Source organism: Aplysia californica, unplaced genomic scaffold (assembly GCF_000002075.1).
Source record: "Aplysia californica isolate F4 #8 unplaced genomic scaffold, AplCal3.0 scaffold00565, whole genome shotgun sequence".
Taxonomy (NCBI): domain Eukaryota; kingdom Metazoa; phylum Mollusca; class Gastropoda; order Aplysiida; family Aplysiidae; genus Aplysia; species Aplysia californica.
The window spans coordinates 42,500-63,534 of NW_004797835.1; the positions used below are offsets into that span (position 1 = coordinate 42,500).

The 21,035-nt window shown below is 38.1% G+C and overlaps 1 protein-coding gene across 2 annotated transcripts in view; it reads right to left on the reverse strand.

Annotated features, from left to right (window-relative positions):
• The window catches only part of LOC101864013 (vacuolar protein sorting-associated protein 41 homolog), a gene marked incomplete at its 3' end in the record, with an annotated part of 77,580 nt that overhangs the window by 33,526 nt on the left and 23,019 nt on the right, over positions 1-21,035 (reverse strand). The window contains 9 exon segments of one of the 2 annotated variants that reach the window (XM_035972046.1): positions 564-661; positions 5,426-5,495; positions 8,139-8,220; positions 12,795-12,856; positions 15,518-15,640; positions 17,492-17,626; positions 18,214-18,288; positions 18,959-19,042; positions 20,397-20,490. In XM_035972046.1, the coding sequence (XP_035827939.1) occupies positions 564-661; positions 5,426-5,495; positions 8,139-8,220; positions 12,795-12,856; positions 15,518-15,640; positions 17,492-17,626; positions 18,214-18,288; positions 18,959-19,015 (702 nt within the window). 2 annotated transcript variants of the gene reach the window in all.

Sequence of the window (21,035 nt, forward strand, 5' to 3'; positions counted from 1 at the left end):
TGGAAGAAGAAGGGATAGAAGAGGGGGGGGGGAGAGAAGAGGGGGCGAAAGAAGAATTCATACCACACGCGTAATGACACGATGTGAATAAACACTTGAGAGCACACACACAACACAACACGCTATTGCCTTTGGTACCTTATGATTCGAATTTACTCCTAACTCTTCTCAAGCCTATGTTTATATTCTTTGCTGTTTCTTGGTATCCTCATTAGACACCATCTTCAGAAAATTCCTCAATAGAAGAGAACAAACAATAATAGACCAAGAAAAAAACATCAATGTACTAGCTTTGTCACTAGGTCCACAAAACAGCCAAATATCAGCTCTTAAAATTCTAAACTACAGGATCTCTGAAGGCAACTTTTTCCTCCTTTCCCTACCACAGAGCACCTACCCTATACTGCAGCAAAGAAGAAGAAATGTCAAAGACTTCCCTCTTTTGTAACATACAATTGGGCTTACGGGCACACGCTCAAACATTCTGACTAACAACAACAACAAAAATGAAAACTAACTTCAATTAAATTACCATGAATCTTTTAAATGAAACGAAAACTCACCTCTTGTTTTTGCCCAATTTTGTCGTAAGAAAGAACAACCAAATTGGTAGCCAAAGGAGCAATACCACAGACAAAGAAGTCAGTTGTGAACATGGCAACTGAAGACAAGAAACAATAAAATAGTAAGCATTATGAAATAAAAAAACTGGTAGCTGAAGAAGAGGGAGAATTAAAAAGGAATATATCATTTTTAAAAAGCACTGCATTCTTAGGCAGCCTACCCTGCAGTCCTGTGTACCGGATTTCTGAGGGTTGTGGCTGCTATTAGCAGTCCTAATATGTCACACCAATAAAGGCAGCAATCAAATGATATCTGGTATAAGTAAATTCCCACCCTCCCTTCTCAAAATAATTTAAAAGTGTCCTTCGTGCATGACATCAATGCCACCCTGATGTGCATAGTAGCTCTAGTAAATTCTGGAGGGCAAAAGTTTCATTTTTCCTTAAATATTTCTCCAGTGTTTGCAAAACAAACCACCGTGCACTGTACAATGGGATCCATAAAGTGGAAATTACTTTTTTTTACTACAATACAACAGCAAACAACGCATTTCCATAGCATTTACCAAAAGAAGCTAATACACTGGAAAAACAGCTTTCTTGAGAAAACAAATATTGCGAAAGCACTGAGCATGAGTTTTTAAAATATTTTATTTGTCATGTAAATCACAGAGTTCTTTTTTAAATGATGTTCACAACACTTTTGTCACCCAGTACTGTTAGTGTTACAACGTGGTGGAATCAGGCGCTCATCAATTTTTGGACATGTGGAGTTATTGGTATCCTCTTAAAACTTTGTTCATTTGTCTATCTGTTGATGGAAAAAAAAGCCTATCTATCTTGAATAGAAGTCGTGATATTTGCGATTGAACCAGGTGGGATCGCCTGATTTCAGAGGTACAGTTAGCGAAAAATAGCCGCTACCCAAAGTTTTGAGGATTTTCAAAGGTTGAGAGTCCTTGGAAACTGAAAATTTACATTTTGTGTGCCTTTAATCAAGGTTTTTCAGTAAAATCCAAACAAAATTGTGTTTTTAAATAGACATAAAAGGTGTTGAGCTAAAAAAAACAAAAAACTATTCGATAAAAATAGACAAACCGACGGGAAAATGCCACTATCTTCGATTCCATTATTTGACCCTGATGAGCGCCTGATTTGATCATGATGCCTAGCAACTCACATTTCATTTTAGACAATTTTTTGCAAGAAATAAATACACTTCATTTGATTTATTACAGAGAGGTCCAAAAGAAACTTGAAAATGTAATCATCCAGTCATTGTGTTGCAGCCTTTTGATTTGCTACCCACTCATGCTGCATACCAATTAACTCTTTGAACCCCATCGGACGCTGGGAGCGTCCGGCGGTAATAACCTTGTTCCCATCCGACACTGGGAGCGTCCAGTACTAGTGACAACTGTTTGGTTTTATTTAGTGCTAGTTTTTGCTTGTTTTTTGGACCTATTCCCGAACCAAGTTTTTTAGTAATGACCGAGCCTTTGTTTCCGCCATTTAGAAATTGGAGGCAAGCCTTTAGGGTTATAATGAGAAATAGTGCACTAGGTTTAGGAGACTAGAAAAAACTCTGGGAAACGGTGGAAAAAACTCAGGGCTTAAAGAGTTACGGCTAAACAATTCTGCATCATCTGACACATTAATATTTTGTCTAAATTATAATATTAAGAGTCGCCCAAGATAGGGTCCCTCAAAATTGACCTTTAAAAATCAGACTCGGCAAAATTGTGTGCATCAACAAAACATAAAAGTGTTTTCAGCCCTGTATTGAGGTGAATCAATAGTGACAGAATGGACATACATTGCATATCAAATGAATGGAGAACTTTGTCTCTGCAACAAACAATAAATAAATTATGATAGTTCCAAACAGTAGGAAAAACAAAGCAGTAACAAATACATTGCAAAACTTGGTATGATTCGTATCAGGGCTATTTACTGGTGAAAACTCCAACACTGGTATGATTTTGTTTTCCATGAAATATTGTCTGGTGGCATTGACCCTGTGAGAAAATGCAATGTCATGCATGGGGATGTCAACTTGAATGACTCCATGGCGAAAATAAGGGTAAGATATGACACACAGCCTAAACCAAGCCATCTGGTGATTCTCATGGGGGCAGTTTTTTTCCATCCACCCCATATCATGGCAGTTTCATGGCCTCTGTTCTTCACTGACAGATGACAATGTCTAAAATCTAAATAACATAGTCCATGTTCAGAAAGGGTTTCGTGCCAACGGCTCCTGAACAAAAACAAAATACTAATGAGCACATTTAATGCTAAGACCAGGTCTTGCATGGATTATGTGAGTACTCTGTTTTCCAATCTGTTGGAAAATATCACCTGAAGATGCTGTTAATTGCAAAGACAATAAAAGTCTTGATTCGTATGATATTCAATACATGTAAATTCCACCAATGTTGATGCAGCTCATTAAAGGGGCGAAAGCACTTTTATGTTTCTTTGATTTCGCACAATCTTTGCTCGAGTGGGTAGATACTTCTTACCTTTACTTTTTCCTTCCTCTGGTATCCTTAGGGTGTCCAGGGGAGGTGAAATTTTAGGTCCTGTGCTAGGTGTGTAGTGTCTGTGACAGATATATGTAACCCCATCCAGCCAGGTCCTTCTTTGTCTTCCTCTTGATTTAGAGCCGGATTCTCGGGTGTTGTAAGATCTAGCTGCTAATTGTTTCTGGGGCATTCTGGTTAGATGTCCAAACCGTTTGACTCTTTGATGCTCTATGAATTTTATTACTGGCGGTATTCCAGTTTTTAGATGTATGGTTTTGTTTCTTATGCGGTCTCTTCTGGTGACGTTGATGGTTTTGCGGAGACACATCATTTCGCACACATTGATTTTTCTTTCTTATGCCTTGTTTAGAGACCAAGTTTGGCACTAGTGTGTTAATGCTGGTATGAAGATGCTATTGATGAGATGAGATTTCAATTCGGTCGGGGTGTTCTTGTGACTGAGCAGGGGTGCTAGCTGGTAGGTCACTGCATCTGCCTTTATAGTTCTTGTTTCTTTTTCTTTGTCCATACATCCATCTGGTGTGAAGATGCTTCCCAAATATTTAAATTTCTCTAGTTGTTGGAGATGTGTTCCATCAATAAAAATGTTGAGTTTTCCCGGGTTTCTGCTGACCTTCGTAACTTCTGTTTTTGGGATGGAGATTTTCATGTTCAGGTGTTTACATTCCTCACCCTTGTCTCACCCCAGACCTGATGGGGAACCAGTCCGATAGACAGTTCTTCTGTTGATCTTACAGCACAAAGGCTGTTTTATAAAGTACCATGATGTTCTCCAGCAATTGTCCTCTAACACCAAATTCCTCTAAAACTTCCTAAAGTTGACATCTATCTACCCTGCCAAACTTTTTTTCCTGATCCACGAAGACGACATTGAGGTCTTTGTCATGTGCAATGGCAGTCCCACACAACTGTCTTAAAGCAAAAATAGCGTCAGTACAGCCCCTGCTTTTTCTGAAAAATCTTGGAGGGTCCGTGTGCAAGTTGCACACATTAAAGATCCCTTGGTGATCTAAAATCGATAAGAATAGGCTTCAGCCACTACCCAGACAAACTGGGAATTACTGAGTTAAGTCTCTACAAGAGGTCTCATTCTCATTTCCAGTGTCTTGGCAAACATTTTGCCCACGTGGCTGGGAAGGGATATTTCTCTGTAGGTTCCACAGTCTTTTTTGTTACCTTTTTTTTCCAAAAAGGGTATAATGACAGCTCGTTGCCAGTCATCGGGTGTTGTTTTTGTCGCCCAGGCCAGGTTAAAAATCCTCCATAGCCAGTGTTCACCGATATGGCCGCATAGCTTGATCTCTTCTGCTGTGATGTTATCAACGCCTGGCGCTTTGTTGGGTTTTCTTTATAAAATGTTGGGTTTCACTCAGCAGTATTGATGGTTCTGGAGTGGCTTCTTTTGGTGAGAAGCTGTTTGGTGTTGTTTCTCCTGTAGGATTCAGGAGCTCCTGGAAATAGCGTTTCCATCTCTCTTTAATCTTTGGTTTACTGAAAATAGGGTTTCGGGTAGTGCGACGCTTTAACATAATGACGATGACTGGGTTTTCAAGTTTCTTTTGGACGCCACTGTATAACAGCTTACCATAGAATAGGTAATTTCTGAAACCCAGAACAAATTAATTTTATGAAATACATTCAAGAGATGTATATGTGTAACAACATTCCAGCAATGAAAGAAAGACCCAGATGGTCTAGAGGTTAAGGTGTTGGCCTCTTATTCAAAGGTCCCGGGTTCAAATCCAGGCAGCGACCGAACAAAATATTCTTCTCTAAAATTGTCTCCTTTCACCTCTTTTTCTGCTTTTTTGCAATGTTCTGTCGTCTGCTTTTGTCTCCTCTTCCTGCCCCTACCCCCTCGCCTCCTTTGCACCCTCCTCTGGGCTCCTGACTCTTTCTGTAGACTTTCTACTGCTACTCCCTGGCTCCTTTTTACTGCTGTCTTTCAGCCACATCCTTGATCTTCTGGTAGGAAAGATCTACACCTAACCTTCTCGGACAAGGGCGAAAAATTTTGGAGGTTCCGTGTGCAAATTGCACACGTCAAAGATCCCTTGGTGATCTAAAATCGATAAGAATAGGCTTCAGCCACTACCCAGGCAAAATTCAAAATTTCCTACCACCTGAAAATGTTTGGTGTGTCCCGTGCGCTCATATGATTTATGCAGTTGTGAGCGCCATAAAACACTTTCCAAAAAAAAAAAACAACCCAGATATGAGTTCAAGCAAGACCAAGAGAGAAATATTCCTTCTCATTTATGACTGTGTACTTGTGTGAAGTTTATTAGTTTATTGTAACAGAGAAGTACTCACTGATCTCCACGTATCTGTTAGGAAGATTGTCCTTCACATCAGTTCTGCCGTAATCCTTGACAACACAGATCTGATAAGGACAATAATCGCACTTATTACACCTGTAGCAAAGAATAATTAGGGAAGAAAGTGAGACTGGCACTTGCGTTTAGAAAAACTCGTATGACCAAGAAGAAAAATGAAGAACAGAACTTGTCTATACCATATGGATGACTGAACTCCTCCCAGGCTAGTTATGGCATCTATTCCCAGCATCACATCAATATCAGACAGAATAGAATCTGACACAATTGCATTTACGGAGACCGAGACACCTCGCACATCAATGATTAGCTCTTTCTTCCCCTGACACTTCACTCGTGTACCACCAAAAGCTACCATATAGTTCTCGCCCGCGCAATTTCCAACTACCTGTGAACTGACCACTGTGACCATACAACCTGTATCTACCAATGCTCCAATATTTCCACCCTCCTCTGGGCTCCTGACTCTTTCTGCAGCCTTTCTATGGATACTCCTTGGCTCCTTCTTACTGTTGTCTTTCAGCCACACCCCTGATCTTCTGATAGGAAAGATCTAACCTAACCTTCTCGGACAAGGACAAAAAATCTCGGAGATCCTGTGTGCAAATTGTGCACGTTCAAGATCTCTTGGTGGTCTAAAATCTATAAGAGTAGGATGCAGCCGCCACCTGGATAAAATTCAAAATGTCCTACCAACTGAAAATGTTTGGTCTGTCCCGAGGGCTCATATGACTTTATGCAGTTGCAAGCGCTGTAAAGCAGTTACAAAAAAAAAAAAAGTATCGTTAGAAACTGCAAATTTATATTTTTGTTTTGTGCCTCTCAACATTTTTCAGTAAAATCCACACAGGAATATGTTTTCAATTAGACATAAGATGTGTGGAGTCAAAACAAAAAAATCAATTAAAATTGCCTAACAGGTGGGAAAAATGTAGATTTTTTTCCATTTCATTATTTTGACAAGTGCCTGATTCCATCGCGTCATGACACACACACACACACATATATAGATATAAATATAGATATACACAGTAGTTTCCACCTGAAATCCTGGTGCTTGGGAGAAAGGAAAATGCAAAATCATAAGTAAGCGGGATCTTAGCCAATGCACAAAAGGGAGAATCCACAATGACTCATATTCAGGCTCAAAGTCAGAAAAATGGTATCCCTTACTCTGAAATGTACTGATGTGACCCCTAGGGTGGGTTTATCACTTAAGTCAAACAAAGAATGGTCAACCTTGAAGACCACTCGCAATGGCATGAAGCATGCCATTTTCACTTATCCAATCATAAGTTCCAAGATCTACATCAATTCCAATCCCTGTCCAGAATTTATAGATTTCCATCTCTAACCAAATTCCTCACTCCAGTCGTTACGCACATTTGTGTTGTGACTGCCCTAATCAAAATTCAGGCTGTCTTGCAAATCTGGGTCTAGAGATGAAGAAAAACAACTACTGCAATGGTCAGGAAAACCAAAACCATGACTACTTCACAATTTGATGTGATCCCATCCAATGCGGACTTGAAGGCCCTACCCACCCAGCATGTGATGTAAGTTCAGGTTTTTGTGGAAAACAAAAGTGTCAACGAGTCATAGAGGTCTACAACAGACAGGTGATGACATTCAAGAGAGTGGATTATCTGTGGTGCAACAGGTAGTAAAATGACCAAAATTTTTGCTGCTTGGTTGATAAGCTGTGCCCACTTGGTCCTTGTTCTGTAAATTATGATGTGAAACGCAGGCTCAATTGTTTTCTTTGGGTTGTTTTTTCAAAGAGTAATAATAATAATAATAAATAGCATTTGTATAGCGCATATCCCCGCTCAACAGCAGGCTCTATGCACTTTACACTATATTATTACCCCAGCAGACCATAGAACATTCCGAAACATTCTCAGCTTCCCGGGAAGCATACATACAGTGCAAGCAGCTGATTAAGCGCTCAAACACTAACAAACTGACAAGATCTTTCACTGTCTATAGCGAAGTATATGTAAACAACCCACAAACAATAGAACAGCTAAAACTCAATAATGAAAAGCAGGTCCAATGGATTGACCCAGAAGCATGCCACAGGTCTGTTCAAAATTTTCAGCAGCAAATTTGCATTTGTCTGAAAATAAATGGTCAACACCTGGAGCATAGGATTTAAATAAACATCAACTTTCTCGACTTTATTTAACAATGTCAGTTTCTTTTTTTGAAAAGCAATGTCAGTTTTTAATAAATGTGTTCTATCATCATACACAAACATACATTATGGTCGATTTTTTAAGATGTCAAATTTTGCCTTTTACTCAATTTTGGTTAACATTTTTAAAACTCCATATTTCAAACTCGATATTTCTTTAACGCTTCACTAGATTTTCTTTCTGTTTACAGATTTGATGTCCCCTTGGTTGAATCTTTTTGTGCAAAGTTTTATTGAAACTGGTACAGAGGCGACCAAGTTATTGTCCTTTACATGGGCCCTCTTTTTTTAGACATCCTGTATTTTTTCACGGTCTTTCCCATGCTAATTTACAGATTTCCTCAAATTCTTGGTGCATTTTTGGGTATGGCCCATTTTATTCAAATTCCTGGTATTTCCAGGGCTCAATGCTGTTTGTTTTTTTTTTAAAACCCAAAAAAAACAGAGTCACCTATTTACCAACAATATTCATATACTCAAACAAAGCTCATACCTTGACCCTGTCTCCCCATCCAATCAAAAGAGTTCTCGCATCCCTCCACACCAGCTGACAAATATGAAGCTCAGGTCTCAGGCTGGAGAAATACAAGTGTGAAATCATTCATCAGGTCAAGACATTTCTTCTAACTCTTCTAGATTTGTGATATCTTTAGTAAGAATAGATAGCATTTCTGTAGCACAACTTCCCGCTCAACAGTAAGCTCTATGCACTTTACAATCTATATCATTACCCCAGCAGACCTGATCCCATTCTGAAACAATCTCATCTTCCAGGAAAACATACAGTACAAGCTGCTATTTTACAGGCGCTAAAACACTAACACACTGACAAGATCTTTCGCTGTCTGTGGCCAGGTACCCATTCACACTTGGGTGAAGTGAGTAAAATTGTGTGTAAAGTGCCTTTCCAAAGGACATAACGTTGGGCCTGAGGCTCACACCCCCAGACCCACAACCTCACGATTACAAGTCTGATAGCCTAAACCACCAGACTGAAATCAAATGGGGGGGGGGGGGGGGGGGAATATCAGCCTAGTCATAACTGATCAACATATTGACAATGGAATCAAACTGATCAACATATTGACAATGGAATCTAAATTTACTCTCAGAGATTCAGCTTCTTGGGTATCATTGTTTTGCCTTGCATGTAAGGGTTAGTTTAATAGACCTGCATGTGAGCCTCAACCAGATTGTCTAAAAATTTTGCGCAAACCCCCCCCCCCCCCACAAGAGCTTTGGTGGGTGTCATAAGGAAGGACTTCTGAGTAACGAGCGACTACCCCAACAAACACAATAAAGAAGAGACCTAACCCTACCCCTAGGCTTACCTCAAAAAAGAAACTACTGCAATGGGCCTCATGTAAAAAGGCCAGCACAAGTCCAAAATGAAAAAATATATAACCTATAAAAAAAACACATACTCCAAAACAAACAAGGTCAGGAGCATAATATGGCCTACATCTACATTGCTCTATTAGGGTTTGATACAATAACACAATAGAATTGGTATATGAATCCTCCATATAGATCTAGATCTAGATTCTAAAAAAATAAATAATTCACGCACCTGATTAAATGCTTTTTACCAACATTAATATTACAGCAAAACCTATGATAGGGTTTGACACAATAGAATTGGAATATATATGAATCCTTCATTGAGGTCTATAATGATCTATAAATCTAGATCTAGATCTAGTAGAACAAGTGAGTCGGACTTGAATGTATCCACATGATCTGAACAATTGAATTAGTCAACAAACGAAATTCAAAGTGGCCGGTCGAGCACGAAACTGAAAGTAGATAATTTAGGTCGTCGTCCTTTTCCGTATTCGCATTTCTACTCGGATTCCGACAATTATGTCGGAAACGCCGACGTCGGCACGAAAACAAAAGTGCCGACAAAGCCGACGGGAGAAAAAGGGGGCGCTGGCAGTCAGCCAGGCCTCGCACTATGCACATTGACTATAATACAGGTGGGCCTTGCCATAGCATCGGCCGGCTCCCGGGTCCGGTCGCGATTTTCGGATTTCAGACGATTGTCGGCAAACATGCAGGTCTAGTTTAATTCCCATGTGAGCAAGTTTATGAAGTCAGTTTTCTCCATCTTTCTCCTTAGATATTTTATCCTACTCATGTTTAATAAGACCTTTACAGCACTTGCAGCACAATTAGGTCATATAAGTGCCGAAGTAACAAACAGAAAAAAGTGGGATGATTGATCGGAAAAAAGAAGCAAACCTCACTAGAACATCCATTAACTACCCACAATCATACTATTACAGGTTGACTGTAACAGGGTCAAGGTAGCCCACCTCTAATATGACCTGAATTATGCAAAGTATTATTGAATGTTTCCAGTGCATAATCTGATACTCTCATTAGCAATCTACAACCTCTGAACCAGATATGAAAATCATTTTTATACCATGTTTGGGGTTGCTTTAGCATTGCACTTCTGGTAAAATAAATCCTTATATTTCACATGTAAAATATTAGCAGATATCTCACACGAGAAATATAAAAATTGCAAAAATTACTTTGTGCACTTTATTCGCTTTCTTACCTTCTGTAAGCAATGTATAGACTTGAATCATAGTATTCCTAAACCGTGCAATGTTATGGCAGCCACTCTGTGCCCTCTGTAAAAACTGTTTGTTGCAAAGTGCATTTACCATAGGCGCCCAAATGAAGTGCTAAACACCAGATGGATAGGGTTAATATCCTTCAGGGTGGCCAGGGAAATTTTCTTCCTAAAAATCCTACCACACCAAAAAAAATCCTACCACTATAAGTCAAGTTGCTTTTTGCCAATGTCAGTGTTACGGCTCTCGTCAAAGAGAATCACGAAGAAGGAGCTATTTCGTACACATCTTAGGATAGCCGACTACATCACTGGGGCAATCCCAATTAATGTTCCAAGGTAGCCACGTTTTGTGCAACTACACTGAAATCTCAGCTATTTTTCAGCCTGAAAACATCTCAAGAATGAGAAGACTTGTGTCAACAACTGCTCTAGTTGATTATTATTATATTACTGTTGGTGCTCCTTTCAGTATCTCTCACAACACTTGTTCTGTTCTTGGTAACCTTAAGAATAGATTTGGCACCACACTGGCTGGTTTGGGCTTTCATGTGTTTTTGAGGTATCATGTGAGTGTTCAAAGCTTTTACACCTGAATGACCGATGACAAATACTTGGGGAAAAAATTTTCATCTAAACTTGCTTTTATCATTTGGATACTCCATCAATCATTCTGAATACTTAGGGTTGGACAACCACTCAGTGTTGATGAAGTAGCACTTTCCCATGATGCTGGATCTAGTCTAGATCTCTCTCTCTAATTATAGTCTACACATATATATAGTCACAAAAATCATAAGAAAAACAAGTCTGTTTCTAGCCTGGGTTTCAGTATGCCAAGTGCCATCAATCTTCTACTCTCCAAAGACTATCTTGCTGAGTTTTTCCATGGTCAAACGACTATCACCCATCCAATGACACGCCAACCCTTTAGTTCAATAACACAGCTTACAAGGCATGACAGATCCCGATTCCACACAAGTCCTGCACAACACGCGCTACGCAGAAAGCTCTCGTTGCAATCAAAATTCTAAATGCTAATGCTAAAATTTGCTACCAAGTTCAGTTTTTTCCCCTGCCCTGGTGTTGCCTTTACACCCCCCCCCCCCCCCCCCCGAGTGTATCTTTTTTTTTAAATTAATAATCTCACCATCCCAGAGTCCTATACTTCGCAACGCTCAGACTTAGAATGAACTTTAGTGACCCTAACATTCGCGGTACTCACTCGACGCCCTATAATCATGTGTGTGACATACAAATGTGCAGGTTCAGTGACTGTGGTCATGACGGCGAGCCCGACAAGACGCTTGTATAACTTTCTTTTCTTTTTACACAAGAGACAAATATTGATTTATTTTCATAGCGACTCAGCCTTTGTAATGCACAAACTGCATGTTACAACAATGTTGTGTTATCAGACTTTTACCGGCAAATTTCAGGGCGGTAGTGAAAGCGAAAGTAGATCTAGATTTTCCCGTTCGAGCCTCGGCATCACTCGTACACTTCCGCTTGCCGCCATAGCCGCCTGGTCGCATGAAACGTACTCTTAGACTGGGAAAAAGCTGAATGATCGCGACCGACAAAATGAACTTAGGGACGTTATCGGATTTGGTTTTCAAATATTCTAGAACTTTTATGTATTTTCCCGGGTCTTTCCCGAGGCAACTTACAGATTTCCTCAAATTTCCTTTTATTGCCGACGTTTATCAACCATTTCCGTCGGAACAAAATTTTTCCAACAAAAATCCGACTTATCTGACCTAAACAAAAATTTACGACTTTCCGACTTCCCTGGCCACCCTGTCCTTCCTTTAGGAATGGCCTAAAGACACCTTGAGTCAATGGCACTGCCCTGGGGGATTACAACTTGGCAATTTCGCTCGTAGGATAAATCGTGATCTAACACCATAACTCATGTAATAAATTATTTTTATCTGATAAAGAAAAGCTGCAAAAGCTCAAAATCAACAAAAAAAACAGAGGTAACAGAACAGTTGGTTTAATATTTTAGATTTTATAAAATATGGAAGTGCACCACTGAAAGATTCAACTTAGAATTTCTCGTGGGCCCATGGCAACATGTGTATAAAACACTCATAAGACAGTGATGCATCTCTTTTCTCATCACTTGTTTGACCTTATCTATGTTTGTTTGGGTGCTGTCCCCTGGTAACAAATTAATATTAATCTTGAGATGTAGTCACTACTCACTGTAAGTTAGTGTAATAAAAGTCTCCAAGCAGTAAACAACAAAAATCAGTCTTCACCCAACTTTCTCTATTGAAATTCAGTGTCTTTATAACTGTGTATATAAAATAGAATGAATTAGTTGAGAAAGGCAGCTAGGTGGACACATAGTACTTTGAGCAAAAGCCACACACTTTGCAGTAAACTGTTTTAAGTCTTGAGACCCACTGTACTAACCATATAACTTCCAGTTTGATAACAACTTAGTGGCAAATTGTTCTTTAGATTTTAAGAATAACAAAATCCTGGAAACAAATTGGATTAAATGTTTTTTAAAGAAAAGTGTGGGCAAAAACAAATGGAATTTGAACTTACTCATGATCTTTGTCAATTTTGGTGATTTTTGACCTGGTACTCATGTCAAACACTTTCACACCCTGTGAAAACAATGGAAATGAAATAGACAAAATATCCCAACTAGAGTACAAGAAAATAAGACAATGCTGTTAGAATTGTTTCCAACCTTAGACACTTTTATAAAATCAGCACACTAAAAAAATAATAATAAAATACAAAAAATCATTTAAGTCATTTATATTGCACTCAACCCCGATTAAAGTACACATGCTCTGAGCGCTTTACAATGCAACTGTAACATACAAACAGTAAATATTAATCTCATTGATTCTTTAAGAACAGAAATGACTTTAGCTGACAATCGGATGAATTAAAGGATTTGATCTCTCTTAAAGTACTGAGCAAAGCATTCCAGATTTTGGGGCTTTGATATTCAAATGCCCTGTCACTATCATGTAAAGTTTCATAAATGATAAAAGAAGATGACCTTAAACTGCGAATTGGAATGTACAGTTTCAACGGACTTGATAAATCTGATGGCACATTATTATTCAAGTATTTGTGACATAGAGTGGCCAATTTATATAAAATTCTTTTCTCAAAAGGAAGCCAGAGAGGTAAAAGAGATGTAGCAGAGTCTCACTCTCATTCCTGTAAGACTAAAGGTGTAGATTTGAAGTCTTTTCACTTTGTCCAGTGATATTATTCCTGATAACAAGGAGTTACAATAATCAAGTCTTGGTAAAACTATACTATTTACTAATTATAAAGCAGTATACTTAGCATTGATTAGATGGATTAACCTCAGCCGACACTGACAAACTGGAATCAAAATAGATACCAAGATTCTAAACTTTTCTGGAAAATGCAATTTACGCATCACCAACTTTTCATGTGATCTTTGTTAACCTTATTAATAGACTTTGCACTGCCTGCCAGAATGACTTCTGTTTTATCAATATTCAACATTAATTTGTTTTTGTTCATCCAGTTTTTCACTGATACAATACAATTTTCAGCACGATAGAAAAGTTCATCCAAGTTAGTAAATATTGTTGAACCATAAAATTGGGTATCATCAGCATAGAAATAATATTTTAAGTCATATTTAACTATTCCCTTCACAAGTGATTGATTATAAATGGTGAACAAAACTAGACCGAGGACTGAGCCTTGGGGGATCCCATACACAAGAGCACGATCTGATGATTTAATCTCTTTAAAAACAACAGACTGGTATCGATTTGATAGGTATCATCAAAATAAAATAGAGCACAAATTGAAATCTATTACCAAACAAATGAACTAGTCCTTTGCTTAGCTTTCAACTTCGTTACTCAACCTCTAACTTAGACTACACTCAACACTTCAAGAGGGAACAGTTAACACTTTGCAGTCACACATCCAGCAGTACAAAATTCTCAATCTGGTCACCCAGCCACGAGAGAAACTGCAACGATGACCAGAACGGACAATTTTCACCATTGTATTATTGAGCGAAGTGACCGCAAAGTGTTAAAAAAGACTTCTCCACCTCTACAACATGAAAACAGGTTGAAAAGCATGAAACCAGGAGGTTTCAATCTTAATCCAAGGGTACCCAAGTGCACCTCTGAGTATGGATTACTTTTACCATTCTAAATATACTGACAGCAGAAATTGGTGTGCAGTGGTGAAACTCAATCAACGAACTCAAGGGAGCTCGGGGGACCAGTGATCAAGTAGGTATAGTGGGTGTCGCATTCAATGAGGTTGCCGGGACCGGCTTGTTGTCCTCGTTGAATCCGACCTCTCATTGAACATGACTAATGCTAAACAAAAGAAAGGAGACAAGTTATTATTATATTACATGGTATACCAATACCAGTAATTAAAACAGTAGTTCCCCCTGATGACGAAATTCTCTAACAACATCAGTGTGTGCATGTCTGAGCTGTGTTCTCACTGTCATTTCTGCATTTTTAAATATCTTTTTTCCTGGAACATTTCTCGTGTGGAAATATAGCCTCTCACATCTAGGCCTAGATCTAGATATCTAAGTAAAGGCAGGAGCATTGATTTCCTGATCAGGGGAAGAAAAGAAAATTGAAAAAAAATGAAGGTCTCGATCTGGACCTACCCACCCAGAGTTCATCCAGTTTCACACAGCGTGTATCGCGTTCCCACCCACCCCCTCCAATCCCTGCCGTAGGCAGCCAACCCTCGCCCATCCTCTTGGCTTTGGGGCCCTATATCACGAGGCACACTAGATCTAGCTATACAATGTGTTAGGAATGGAGGATGGGCCTTGTTCTTTGCGTGAGATGGAGAGAAAGGAGAACAATTCTTCACTTTTGGGGCTATTAATTGCTTTTTATTTAGTTATCGCGACCTCGTTGAAAGCGACTTCGTTGGAGCTGATGTACATTTACAAATATATATAGCGGAAAAAATCAGGGATTAAGAATTGCCTCTTTGGAGCTGACTTCTCGTTGAATGCGACCTCGTAGAATGCGACATCCACTGTATAAGGAAAAGAGGAATATCAAGACCTATATAGCATATTCAGGGAATGACAAAAAGGAACATTCAGGGAGGGATGACAATCCATTATACATGATAACTTTGAAAAGAACTTAGAAATGAATGGTTAATTGTCCAGAGTCAAATTGCACAGACAAATGTTCATTTTGACAGCTGTGGATATTTGACTTCCATTATCTTTCCATTTGCTTTGTTCAGTTACTGATATCACAACATACCTTATCACTGGCCCATGCAATGAAGTCTCCACCCCACTTGATATTGCGGATGGCTCCCTCACCTTGATGCAACACAACCATCTTGTGACGGCCTAAGAAGCCACTTTTTTCATTCAAAATTAGCTGGAACAGGAAAATAGTTGAGTTTCATTGGTCCACATGTCATTTTGAACAGACTAGGACAGTAGCAACACTGAAAGGAAAATGGCAGACAACACCAGAGCTGGAATCTACCACCCATAGAAAGAGAAACTGAACATTCTCCAATAAAAGTTCTAGAAATTTATATAAATATTCAAAAAATTATATATATGTATTCTCCGGGTCTAGTGAAAATTCTAATAGGTTATGTACTGTTACAAGTAAAGCACAATTTGCATATCTTTTAAGGCAATCCAACAGAAAGACACCCAAAAAATTTACTTGTCTGGAGATAGAACATCAGAGAATTTTTTAAAAATCAATTCTGATGCGAAATTGTATGAGGAATCAATTTCCAATGTTTGCATGAAAGTGGACATAAACAGTGTGAATGTATATTATTTGTGAGCACTCAGAAAATAACTGAAATTTGAGCCTTAGCAACAAGTTCTCCCAAAGAGTGAAAGTCTTGGTGTCACTGTGATCTCAGCCATTCATTGATCAGCAAGCCATTTAAAGTATAATTGGAAACCCTAGACCAAAATATTAAGAACCTTTTTCATAAATAGCAAAAACTGACTTTGTGCATGGACATTTTCTTTTCTTTTTTTTTTCTTCAGTTTTCTCAGTTTTCGCCATGGCATATTTTTTATTAAAAACACTGTATCTCACAAAAGTTTAAATCACACACTATGAAACTTTTACACCATAATGTAAACATTAATGCCTTTATTCTGTCAGACGCTTTGGGGTTCAAAAATTGTTAAACTTTCAGAAAAAAATTACAAAGAACAAAATGCACTGCTTTTGGATAATCAAATAATGGGTTTGGAAATTGTTCCTATTCAAAAACTTTGATTGGTAGCAAAATCTTTCTTGTCAGGACACAACACAAGATATTAGCTGCATCAGGCTGTATGCAAAATTCTCACTTTCTCAGGTAAGAACATTTTGTTCCAGAGAGTTCTTTGCATTTATTATAAAATAAGCTTGTTCTGACCTTTGAATAGATCACAGAACATACAATTAATTATGTAATTTGACAAAAATGTACCCAATATCAATGTTTCTCTGGAAACATCAAATATTTTTTTTTAACAATGCTTAAAAACTACTGAAACTGAAAACTGGCTCTGAGTGTAGCTACATCTCCTTAATGAAAGTATTGTTGAGACTAAAAAAATAAGCCAGTTTGGTGAACGAATACAAAACTGTTTAATACCCATACCCACCTTATGTACCCTCATTACTCATGGGCACAAAGTAGTCCTGTTAAGTTATTGCAGTTATATTATTATTGAGTGCACAGGTGCTATGTCAGTAAGTCACTACATTACCCCCGTCCTAACGTAATACAGTATTCTCCGCCTAGGATCCCTGTGTTTGGGAGCAAGGAAAATGCGGGATTATAACATTTCAAAAACATAAAAAACCAGGACAAGGATGGCTCGTGTTTGAATGGAAGGTAAATAAAATGTTTCTGACAACAAAAACTAAAAGAACTTGTTCTATAAATCAAGACATTTCTCAGGCTTATCTTCTGGCTATCATGTAGATACCTCTTTTCAATTCTTAATAGGCAATTAAAAGAAATCCAAGGCACACTGAAATACTTCTCCCAATAACAACTGGCAGACAGGACAACAAAATCAATTTATTAATTTGAAAAACGCAGGGTTTGATCAGTAATAAAAGTCAAACCACATTTTAAAAAGTACAATTATTTACATAATCTTGAGCTAAAACATCAATTTGAGTTGCATAGATAAATTTCCAGACTGCTCAAAAAGCAGTTTTCAGCCCTTTGAAAAAGACATGTTGTTGTAAACATACCTTGTCCTCTCCGGTGACATACTGTCGACCCGTCCCTGGTTTGTAATAGTATGGGTCCAAGGCTATTGCTTTAACAGGTCGATCAAATGTAACCAACTGGTTATTTTCAGTGGCATAGAGTCCAGTAATTATCACCTGAAATGGGCACAAAGCAAGCAAAATATACACAGTAGCATAAAAATACTTGAAGAACTATAGTGCATCAAATCAGTATCAGTTGGGATCTTATTTTAATTCTTCTCAGGTAAGACAAAACTGAAGGCATTACACGGTAACAACTAACAGGCATTTTTTGTTCTTTAGAATGGTTAGCAAAATTAGAGCAATAGTATAATGATGACAATTAGAGTTCAAAAAAAGAAAAGAAAAAGGGACTAGAAAGTAGTGGGAAAGAATTTGGGTTTAGACAACTACTTAATATCATTTTATGCAATTTTAACAAGAAATACGTCTTGCCTGTTTGACACCATGGCATAAATTTCACTACTTGGTATTGTCAAATTTCCCAAAAGATATGGACTAATTTTAGACATTTTGTAACAGTCAAAATTTTCCAGGTTCTTTTCAATTCTTCTGCAACTTTTTTTTTCTCCACAAAACTGCCATGGTCTTTAATGAAATATGCTCAAGCAAAGGAACAGATTTCCCTAAAGAATGTAAGTTTTTTCAATTGACATATAACAACTTTTTCATGCTGCTAAAGTATCTGACATAACACTTACCCTTCCATCATCAGAACAGCTTGCCATATAATCACCATTGTCATCAATGCTGATCTGATTTACTGTGGTTGTATGCTGGAAAAAGATAAAACCATGAATAACAACAACAAAACACTCTCTTAAAAATGAAAATCTGCAAAAGGGGAAACCCAATTAATGCTTTCCTCTTGATACATTTGCTTGTTTATACTGAAACTCTCCACATACAAAACACTTAGTTTACTTTTAGTAGAGGTTTTACGGTGCTCGCAACTGCACCGCTCATATGACCTTATGCAGTTGCGAGCGCCGTAAAACCCTATACTAAACTAAAAAACTAAAAAGGCAACTGCACAAGGTCATATGAGCGCAAGAAGATTAGAGCTGTTACAAGAGAGTAACAAACAAAAAAAGAAGAAGGGGAGATAAGGACGATAGATGTTTGAAAGGAAAGAAGAAGCAAACCATACCAGAGAACCCGCCAACCACCCACATACAAAAGACTGTTGCCTTATGAACTACTCAAACGGAAACATATAAAAACGTTCCTGTAATTATGAATCAGCACATGTACCAGATTATAAAATACATGATTCCTTTCATGACAGAGTAAAATTTAAAACTAGCCGATGACAATGCAACACTCAACAAAAAGGACACATGTCCTTTATTTCCCCTAAATCAAAAGTACAGAAATATGATGAAGAGGACATTCAAATGGGTGCACAGTAAACAAAACTTTTTTTTAAAATATCCTGGAACTGACAGCTGTCACTTCTTTATCCCGAATGTTGTTTCCAATATGGTCAAGGATGTGAATCATTCCCCAGTGAGTGCCAAGGGCCAAGAACTGTGAAAAAAATTGAGACAGTTTTTATGCATCTATGACCAGTCAGCGAAGACAGAGGGTACAGCTTTTTAAAGAATTAGACTGGTTTGTAATCTTTTTAGCAATTCAAGAAAAACAGAAGAGCAAACTGGGTTTTAATATTGAACTAAACATGTGTCATTATGGTAAAATCAGTGTCTCATCAATGAAATCGAAGCAACAGACATTTTTCACCCACTGGGCAATTTGTATGAATTTTTTGGGGAGCTCAACACCTTTTATGTTCATTTAAAAATACATTTCTGTGTGGATTTTGCTGAAAAATGTTGATCAAAGTCACACAAAAATAATAAATTAACAAGTTTCCAAACCCACTCAAGCTTTGAAATTGGAAATCAAGCTTTGGTGGCCATTTTCTCGCTAATTTCACTAAGACACCAGGTGACCCCCACCTCATTAAATAGATATCTCACCTTCCATTCAGGATAGAGGATTATATCTTTTTCTACCCAAAGCAAGAAAAATGTACAAATTTAAAGATGATACCAATTACACTATATCAAAATTTTTTTTTTAATTGACAAATGCTGATTCTAAAGTGTCATAACACATAGTCAAATCTCGATATACCACCCCCCAATATATATACCGCCAGTCTCGCTTACTGGCAGATTTTGCTAATGAACAAAAAGGAAAACCTATATAAACACAGAGATGCCAACCACAGAAAACCGAAATGAGTATTGGGAAATATGAAAATGTGTATTTTCAGGTGAAAATGTGTATTCCCCACAACTGACCGACCAACCACTAGGCTAAAACAGCACCTGGACATGGATGGCTGGTGCCTCTATAAATAAATCATTGATGGTCGACCAACCAGAATTACTTGTTTTACTTAAGTATTTCAGTCTATTACATGTATAATATTTTCCTCTCATTATTATTATATAAAAAATAAATCCTGCTTTGAGAGTTCAGAAGGGCCTAAAACAAGAATTTCGACTATCAAGAACCAGTCTGGGTGTCATGATTCCTTCATGAACTAACAGACTCAAATTATTGCTCAAACTCAGAGAAGAGGAATAACTTGAAAGGCTCAAGTAGACCCATGCACTGTGACTGTGAGAGTTGTAACAACTGTGGTAGGGCAAGATGCAGTGACACTGAAAATCTGCCAGTCTTGAACAGAAAGCTACAACATACACCGTAGGTATAATTTACTATCACCCATCCAAGTAGATGTAGGTATAATTTACTATCAGCCATCCAAGTAGATGTAGGTATAATTTACTATCAGCCATCCAAGTAGGTATAATTACTTCCACCCATCCAATGAAACGCGAACACTTTATTTCAATTTACACAGACTTGCCTGCACCAACGCGTGCTTAACAGAAAGCTCTGATCAAAATTCTGAAATGCGCTTCCGAGTTTTTGTCCTCTGGTGTTGCCTTAAATCCCCGATAGTATCTTAAACCCTCAAAAAATCAATAATCTCCTCCTCTATTCCGTAGTCCTATACTTCGCAACGCCGTTACTCCCACAGAGACGGTCTTTGCTCACACGATGCCGCATTTTTTTATGACGCGAATGCGCGCAGGTTCAGTGACCGGTCACGATGGCGAGCCAGACAATCTTAAAATCGGACGACGCTTGTAGGTAAGATTGAAGAATACCGGACCAGCGGACTGACTTTGCCTATGTCTCAAGCTTAGGAATTCATAATTTCCCCGTTTTTATTATCTCTCAATGGAGAATCTCGGACCGGTAGATCTATTCATTAAAATGTTGTCAGTAGTGGTGCAATTGATCGATCAAATTTTTCGATTAACCGAGCAAGATTCTTGGTCGAGTAAATCGACCAAAGTGGTTTCTTGACCGAGCGAGACATCAATCAAACGCCAAAATTAATTGTCGCTATCAAACAAACGCGAAACCCATATTTTGTCATTGCATCGTTTTGAAAACCAGCAAACTTCAAACTTTTAACAAAGTGCAATAAGCATTTACG